Here is a 9,434-nt window from a genome sequence, read left to right as displayed (position 1 = left end):
AAACTCATTTAGCTTTTTCCAAGGCCCATATTTACAAAATATAGACTTCTGGGAATCCATACTCTGATCTCATGAGAGCAATTCAATCATTTCGGATCTAACAGCATCCAAAATGTTCTGGTGTTGCTAGAGGAGGAGTACAGAGAGAAGTGCCTGGTTCTCACAGTGACGTTCAGTGGTAGTAAAGCTCTTCTAAAGGGATGTATGAGTGCTGAAGGTGTGAGGGAGTTGTACTTTATCAATGCTGTCATGAATTCACACACCACTGTGTGATGTAATACAAAAACCTGAAACTGAAGATGCTACCCTCTTCTCATTCCCTGCATTTTGGGCATTTTTTTAAACATGACAATGAAGATACTCATTCTCCTAGGGTGAAAATCCTTCAGTGGACATGTATTTCACTTAATCTTAACGCTCTTGAGCTGCTGTGAGAGATTCTGTAGAGACGAGCTGAGCAACACTCCCCATTAAAGACCAGGGCATTTAAGGAGGTCGTCCTCCAGGAGTTAAACAGCACAGATGTGAAAATTTGTCATGAAATTGTACACTCAGTGCCAAGAAGTGTCAGAGCAGCGTACTTAGAGTTATGGAGGACATATTAAGTTCTAGAATATTACACTTGGTTGAATTAAATCTAGGTTGTACTCAGTTCTGCAATCCTCCATTTAAACAAAAATTGGTTAGTTTCAAAAGTTTCTTATTTTACAGATATTAATGGCATGTATTTATGTTCTATGTTTTTATTAAGAATGTTTAATAAATTTCAATTTTGCCATCTTTCTATGAATTATATTAGTGATCATTAAGAAAATACATCTTTTATATTTAATCAGAGGGGGTGTACTCATTTATGCTGTACACTGTATATAATATATATATAATATAATATGGTGATGTGATATATACAGTTTATATATATATATATATAGATATATATATATCACATCACCATATTTTTACAAATAAATATTACATTAATCAGATGAATGAACAAACCCTTCTGTTAAAACCTTCAGTTTGGTGTATGTTAGTGCTACTGAAGTGGACATTTCTGGCTCAGTGCAGGAGAAAAAACTCATTTTGAGAATTTAAAAATATGTATTGTGATCTACAGATGCAAATATATAAAAAATAAACACTTAAATGTGTATTTTTAGTGTTTTCATTCAACATAGGCGGAGGGTGAACCAACTCCAGGGTACGGGTGAAAGTATCCTAATGTCAGCACATCATAAATCTTTTTAGGCAACTTCAAGTACCAGATATTTGGGTGTCATAAAATATTTTTATATATTAATAGCATATGACTGAATTTGTATCTAACATGATCACAATTTAATAAAAAACATTGTAATTTGCTAATTATAATGATTATATATTTACGGTTATAAAACAGCGAATAAATAATACACAGAAAGCAGGCAAAGAACATTTACATTATCAAAAAACATCATCTTTGACTTCAGTCTAACGCAAGTTTAAACACTCTAAAAAAGTTATAATCAATGAAGCTGTCTACACTGTAAAATGAATCTCTTTCACCATACGTACATCTGCACTTCGTTGTTTATTATGATAGAAGTCGTGAGAGTGCAGAATTTTGTCAGTGAGCACTTGCTGAATAAACTCCAGTGTTTTAGTGATGACTAATCAGATCGCCTTTGATTGGCCATTGCATTCATAAGGTGGAATTTGGTGGAATTTTTGCCCCAAGATCTTGTTAATTTCCGACACGTGGCCAGGGGAAGGCTAAGCCTTGTCCAGCCTTACACACACTCCACCTAAATGAAGAGCACTTATGTATGCAAAATAGCCCACAATCTCAAAATTTACCAGTGCCTGAAAAAAATATAGTTTGTTGTGCTACAAGCTACACATAATTTAAAGTAGGGATAGTTTGCCCAAAAATGAAAATGAGGCCTTCTGACATTCTCTCTTCTGCGGAACACAAATATATCTTTTTAGACTATATAATGAAAATCAGCTTCAAAAAAACATCGGACCCCACTCACTTTCACGTTATATGGCCAAAAAAGAGCCATATTTCAAAATAATTTTATTTTGTGTTCCACAGAAGAAAAAACGTCTTTATTTTTCAATTAGTTACTCACCAACACTGGTTTGTGCATGTGCAAATGATTTTTAAAAAATTCCATCACCTTATTCATCCTATTTCTGTTCTATATCACCATCATCATTATCCTCAGCTGAAGTGGCATGAATGTGACCACAACAATCTTGAGGATGAGAGACGAGAGCTGGAGTTGTCTGTATGCATTAGTGTGGGCTCTGGATAAATGTTTGATGAGGGGAATGCTGTCCCAGTTTATAGCGAGAGGGAAGTCTGCTGGAATTCCAGAAGAGTTTTGCTAAGACACAGACCTGAGGAAACAGCAGGGGCCTGATCACATCCCTCTCATCTGTTAATGCTGCTCTGAGACGCAGATAGATATCGTCTTAACGGTTTAAAGAAACTTTTTAAATCCTGATCAGGTTGTAAATGTGGTGTGGTGTATCCTGATGTAAATGAGGATAATTGCAGGATTTACCGTGGTGATTGAGATGGTGTGAGCTGTGGCATGTTTATGATTAATGAGGTAAAGTGGTTGGTCTGATTGTGGTGCCTGTGGGGCTGAGTTTGCCTTTACAGTGGCAGGTATGTGTGTAGATCAGTGCACTGTAATGTGAAAATGTAATTGCAGTTTTTAATTAGACCCTTATGAAAACAAAATGGCTTTATTGCATTTTATTAAGTTGTAATGTTAATGGTCACAAACAGGAATTGAGCATATTAAAAAAGACGTTTTATTAAAACATTATGGTGGGTTTTTATGTAATCCAAATTCTATTATTTCAGCCTTCTTGAGAACAAAATCAATTATTAATCTACAAATGTCTTACATTATTCATGCACAGTTCCATTCATTTCACCACCTGATTTTATAGTTCTGTGTTAAAAAGGCATTCTATTCTGTTCTATTCTATGCTATGCTATGCTATGCTATGCTATGTTATTCTATTCTATTCTATTCTATTCTATTCTATTAGCTGTTCATGGGGAAATATAGCAGCATTTCTCCAAACAGAATACAGTACAGTATAAGTGTATGCAAGTTATGAAAGCATGAAATTAATATAATTATGTAATGTAATTTAGTCTTTCTCTACTCGACTCTGTTTTACTCTGTTTCTTCTATTCTCTATTATACACTACTGTTTGACATTTTGGGCTAAGATTTTTTTTAAAGAATTTAATTTAATTTAATTTAATTTAATTTAATTATTAAAAAATCTTACTGGCCCCAAACTTTTGAACAATAATGTATATTTTGCTTTGAAAGGCTAAACTGTATTAAAACACTCAATTTTACTCAAGAAAGACCCCAAAATCAAGAGTAAATAAAAGTTTTATATTTAGATAAACAGGTTTTGTTTAAAGCCCCTTTCCTTTTTCGTCATGGTTGGTAATATACTAAAAAAAATGAATAGTCTATTATTTTTACTGCTTATTTCAGAAAGTTCTGACACTAAAAACAAATGACTGCTGAATATAAAAGGAATGTTTGAACTTGATTTTGTTGTGAGTTGTATTTACCTTAACTAGAGCTCTACGTGGTTTGAGCGTGTCAGCATGCTGGTGATTCTGCTGAACTGCGTCACGCTCGGCATGTTCCAGCCCTGCCAAGACCTGGAGTGCAACACTGACAGGTGCAGCATCCTGCAGGTAACACACACTTACATAACACTCGTGGATTGATTAACTAAAGACTTTAATCTCTGTGATTCCTTGATTTTACCTTGATTGACTTGGTTGGGGAAAAAGCATTTAAAGACAAAAGCATACAAGTAAAAATACAAACAGTGGCCTGAAGAATTAGACATTTAAGCCACATTTAAAATGTTCTATTGGATTAACAAAATAAAAACAAAATATCAAACTAAGTGGTATTTGCATAATTATAGCAGAAATGCACATTTCAAGCAAAAAATAAATAAAACATTAAGTCGTCAAGTTTATTTGTACAGCGCTTTTCACGATACAAATCATTGCAAAGCAACTTTACAGCAAATAAAGTTTCTACAATATTTAGTGGTGCTTTGGGTGTGAGTGATCTAATGTTTAGGAGCCCAAACTTTAAAAATTGTTTTTGTTCATTTATTTGACATTTTTGTGGTTTAATCACGATCAGATTTTTTCTAGATCCTGCATTACATTTATATTTTGACCTCACTATTCGGGGAATAGACACAGTCTTTATAGATTGGACAGCACAAGTACTTCTATCATTTAAGCGGGTAGAACACAAGTCATCAGGGCAGTTATTTGAGATTTGACTTACTAGTCATATGGTGCGTAGCGTCCTGGAGATGTTGTCCGACATGAGTTCCGCTCCGACTCTGCTGGGGTGCAGGCCATCAGCGCGAAAAAGCCTAGGATGTTTAGAATGCTGCAGTGATTATGTATTTTTGTATTTTATCTCACAGTTCTGAGTTTATATTTTGCAATTCTGAGTTTATATCTTACAATTATAATTATAAAAAAATAAAAACAACTTTTCTTTGTTTTCCCATGGTGGAAACAAGCTTCCATATCACCCTGGTTCCCTCGTCAAAAACCCAGTAGGATTTTTCCATTGGCATTTGGATTTTTGCCGAAATAAGCTTTGTGACCAACAAAAGTTTATGATTCTTTTATGTTTTGTTCATCATTATAATCTTCACAAATGAACACAACTTTTATAAATTTTGAAGCACAATCATCAGAAATAAAAAGTTAAATGTAGTCTATAAACGAACTACACCAAGGTCACATGACTTCAATATTAAGCTTTCAACAAATCTTTAAGTCTTTATTTAAAACATTTAAACATTTTCCTGAAAGTTTGAGTTGGAATTGTTTGCAAGAGCATGATTGTAAACACAATGAGGCTCTAAAAGCAGACTAGTGAGTAGAAGAGTTTACCTGTTCGGCGTGATGTTTAATGTCCCCAACAGACAGTCTCTGTAGTCCCATTTAGCTACTTGTTAGTTTGTGCCTTTTTCAACAAGTAAGCGCTTTTAAAAAATCGTAAGGGGGTATTACAGATGTGTTTTATGTCGTAGAATAAAATGTAAAAATAATGCTGAGCTTGTGTTACCCAGACCTGATTTCAAGCATTTAACCAAAAACCCATTCAAAAAACCCACTGACTTCAGGACGATGGAAGTGCTAAAATGTTAACTTGTTTCTGGGTTTTGGCCTACAAAATAGGTCATCCCTGCAGTGCTTTATGGTGTATTGTTCAAAATAAATACAAAGTGGTCAGTGGATTGACTACTAATATAAATCAGTTCTACAGAAGCATTGTACAGAAGCCTGAATGACAGGTTTTATTGATTTTTTTTTTCTTTTTTTTTTCTTTTTTTAATTATCTCTTACTTTCAATTAGCCAAGAAATCAAATACACTGCCGGACAATAACCAATAATTTGTATTCTATAATATTCCCCCCCCCCCCCTAAATTTTCCTAATGACAATTTTATGATTAGTTTAGTATAAACACTTTTTTCCATTTTTATCACAGAATAAGGCATAAAATATATTTTAATGGTTTCTGTACTGTAATAAATGAAATGTCAATTAGCACTGCATATGCCCTCCAGCTTCGAGTATGAAGGAAACATACCCTGCATTAGAGTGTTTAGTGTTCACACTTTAATGTTCACATCGCCTCATTTTGGATTCGAATAAAATGTCAGGTCATGCATAGATGCATAGATCTGGTCTCTTTGAATTTAAATCGGGGACGAATTTACATTGTATTATTACATTTTATTAAAAGTTACATTTTATTAAAATCCCCTATTTCTACGCCTATACGGGCACATCAGGTTCAATAGGGTAATTGGCATGTATTCAACAAATAAATACTCTAAATAACTATAACAATTTATTATACAAAACTATCAAAGTCCTATCAAGAAATGCTTCAGTACAGAGCAGCGGGAAACCATTTATGCACATCACAAAAAGTCAACTATCAGTTTTGACAGAAACCCACAAAGACACCATGAAGCATCAGCCACAGACTCAGAAAAATATGCATCTCTAATCTCTCCATAACAACTTGCAAATAACCTGTGGATTCTGCATAATAAAGGGAACGTTGCTAACAACAGGCGATTTGAAGTCTGACAGAGATTGTCTTGAAATTTATTGTTGAAGGCGATGAATTTTCTACACAAGCGCTGCTTTAAATGAGATCAATTAGGAGACGAAACCTGTGGTTGCTCTGCTAGGACACCTGTGGGAACTTGAGGGGAACCGACTTCAAACATCCGCTAATACCACCTTGGGATCAGTTAGTTGAAAGCAAATGATAAAAAATGGTTTCGAAAAGTGAACTTAGATCATTTATTTGCATATGCCACTTGCATAGATATTTTATGAAATTAATACATTTTTAGGTGTCCAAACGTCTCAAATATTTTCTGCATCCACTGAAGCATTTTCAGACATTTGCTGTTAAAAAAAATCCCAAAATAGTTACACAAACTAAATTAACCATAATATGAAAGTAGACCTTTCACCTAAGATAAAACTAAAGATATTTTGTTAGTCAATGTTCCATTTAGTTTACTTACTGCAGCTAAAGACAACTGTTTATTGTGATGTCTTTTTAAAATATGATTAATATTATTCTGTTAATATATTCTGTTGTGTACTAACAATACAGATTTTCAATAAACTAATATAAAAATGCCACTTAAAGTAGGTCACTATAATATTTTTTGGGCTTTTTACAACTTCATTTGTAATATGAAAGTATAATTTTCACATGGGATAAAACTTAAAAAAAAATTTTAAATGGGAAGTGTTATTTGCTTTTAGGCAAACTAAATGAAACAGGATTAAAAATGCACTTTAAATGAAAGGACACTGCTGTTTCACTTTTTTAGTGTAATGCATTCATGAGCAATCTGTGGTTCTTCTCTCCACAGGCCTTCGATGACTTCATCTTTGCATTCTTTGCTGTGGAGATGGTGGTTAAAATGGTGGCCTTGGGTATATTTGGTCCGAAATGTTACCTTGGCGACACCTGGAACCGCCTTGACCTCTTTATCGTCATGGCTGGGTGAGTGACAAATCACAAAGCTGAGAGTGCCACGCTCCGAAAATCTAAAACGTCAACTATTAGTGTGCGATTCCTAGAATTTCATGAGTCATTAAACTCTTAACTATTACAATGTCTGTGTATGTGTGTGCGCGCGTGTGTGTATTTGTTTAATGTCAAATCCAGTTTTAATGTCAGGTCAAGTTCTAATGTCAAGTCGATTTGTCACAGCTAAGCTCATGAATGACAGTTACCACCAGGCAAGCGTCTCTGTGTCTGTCTGTATCTTGTCTCTCTTGTCGATTTTCAATAAACTAATATAAAAATGCCACTTAAAGTAGGTCACTATAATATTTTTTGGGCTTTTTACAACTTCATTTGTAATATGAAAGTATAATTTTCACATGGGATAAAACTTAAAAAAAAATTTTAAATGGGAAGTGTTATTTGCTTTTAGGCAAACTAAATGAAACAGGATTAAAAATGCACTTTAAATGAAAGGACACTGCTGTTTCACTTTTTTAGTGTAATGCATTCATGAGCAATCTGTGGTTCTTCTCTCCACAGGCCTTCGATGACTTCATCTTTGCATTCTTTGCTGTGGAGATGGTGGTTAAAATGGTGGCCTTGGGTATATTTGGTCCGAAATGTTACCTTGGCGACACCTGGAACCGCCTTGACCTCTTTATCGTCATGGCTGGGTGAGTGACAAATCACAAAGCTGAGAGTGCCACGCTCCGAAAATCTAAAACGTCAACTATTAGTGTGCGATTCCTAGAATTTCATGAGTCATTAAACTCTTAACTATTACAATGTCTGTGTATGTGTGTGCGCGTGTGTGTATTTGTTTAATGTCAAATCCAGTTTTAATGTCAGGTCAAGTTCTAATGTCAAGTCGATTTGTCACAGCTAAGCTCATGAATGACAGTTACCACCAGGCAAGCGTCTCTGTGTCTGTCTGTATCTTGTCTCTCTTGTCACTTGCGCTGTCATTGACACAGTGATTTGTAGTTATCCTCTTTGTCCAAAAGTCAGCTCAACCTAAAGTGCCTGATCAGTCATTAAAACTCATTAAAACGGTAATGTGCTCTTGTGTGAGTGAGGAAGTAACAAGTTGGTCATTAATTCGGACAAAGGTAACACATTCCTGAACCATTTTGGGATGCTTCAGGCTTCTTTAGTTTAACCAGCTAGTCTTCCTTAGTAAATCTCCTTCATGCTATAATGCTGGTCAGTCAGATGAAAAGTATGCCTATAACAGGACAAAAACAACACTAAGCGGTATAAATAGCATAGACATTCATGTTGGCCTACGCGTCACCTTTTTAGCGGGGTGAACATATAATTCTGAATCAATTTAGTAACATTACATTTTCCCATGCTGCTGTGTTGTGTCATTTAGGGATCATCACACAACATGTGAGTGCAAGAGCAAGAAAGAGACATTTTAACTAGTGCTGTCAAAATAGCGCGTTAACGCATGCGATTAATTTTTTCAGTTTAACACGTTAAAAATATTTCATGCAATTTATGCAGGGGCGGAGCTAGTGTTGGCCACCGCACTCACAACTGCTGCTTCAGTCTCTTTTTTTTTTTACAAGAATTGCGTTTATTTAGACGCAGAACATATTTACGATCACATCAAATGGGAGACTTTTCAAACGCACACTCCAACTTCACCTTAGCACCAGGTGCTAGTCAAATGAGTGCAGAAAAGGTGTAGGTGACGAGGGAGCTTCAGTAGAACAATAGTGAACTGCGGTCAGATGAGATGTTGTAAGGCCAAATGTCAGTAAAAACCAATTTTCCTGTTCTGTCAGCCGTTATACTGTGCTCGTAGCACGTGCTCTTCAAATGCACAGACAAATATGGCGGTGCATGCTGTATTATATTAAAACACTATATCATATTAAAGCGCAAATGAAACTACGAGCATGCATTGTGGTAGTTATTTCGTCAGTTAAATCATGAAGTTGCCAAAAAGGTGATTAAAGCTGCCTTAAAACTGTGCTTGTATGTAAGTGTTTGTTAAATATGAGTCAGATTTAAGAACATGTCTCTGAAATGCAGTGGTTTTCAAAACTGTCCTGGAGCAGCCCAGCACTGTCTCCCTCATCTAACACACCCGATTCAACTCGTCAGCTCATTACTAGAGACTTTAAGAGCTGAAGTGGGTCAGAAAAGGTAAAGAGTTGTGAGAAAATATGATGCGTGTCAGATCTGCGTCATGTTCAGCAGCGGCAGTTCCCTTTCAGTCGGTCACTCCGAGTCACGTCGGTGACCGACGAATTGGGATATCGCTTCGATAGACCAATCTACTTCGAGTGTAAACTAAAC

The 9,434-nt window shown here is 35.3% G+C and overlaps 1 protein-coding gene across 1 annotated transcript in view; it reads left to right on the top strand.

The window, feature by feature from the left end:
• The first annotated feature begins 3,615 nt into the window (after window positions 1-3,615).
• Window positions 3,616-9,434, top strand: part of cacna1hb (calcium channel, voltage-dependent, T type, alpha 1H subunit b) — a 55,597-nt gene continuing 49,778 nt past the window's right edge. Inside the window, exons 1-2 of the mRNA XM_016531424.1 lie at window positions 3,616-3,727; window positions 6,985-7,118. Of these exons, the coding sequence (XP_016386910.1) occupies window positions 3,635-3,727; window positions 6,985-7,118 (227 nt within the window). The 5' untranslated portion in view covers window positions 3,616-3,634. The remainder of the gene's footprint in view (window positions 3,728-6,984; window positions 7,119-9,434) is intronic.

Source organism: Sinocyclocheilus rhinocerous, unplaced genomic scaffold, assembly GCF_001515625.1.
Source record: "Sinocyclocheilus rhinocerous isolate Xijiao unplaced genomic scaffold, SAMN03320098_v1.1 scaffold3, whole genome shotgun sequence".
In the NCBI taxonomy this organism is placed as follows: Eukaryota; Metazoa; Chordata; class Actinopteri; order Cypriniformes; family Cyprinidae; genus Sinocyclocheilus; species Sinocyclocheilus rhinocerous.
This window is presented reverse-complemented; position numbering and strand designations above follow the sequence as displayed.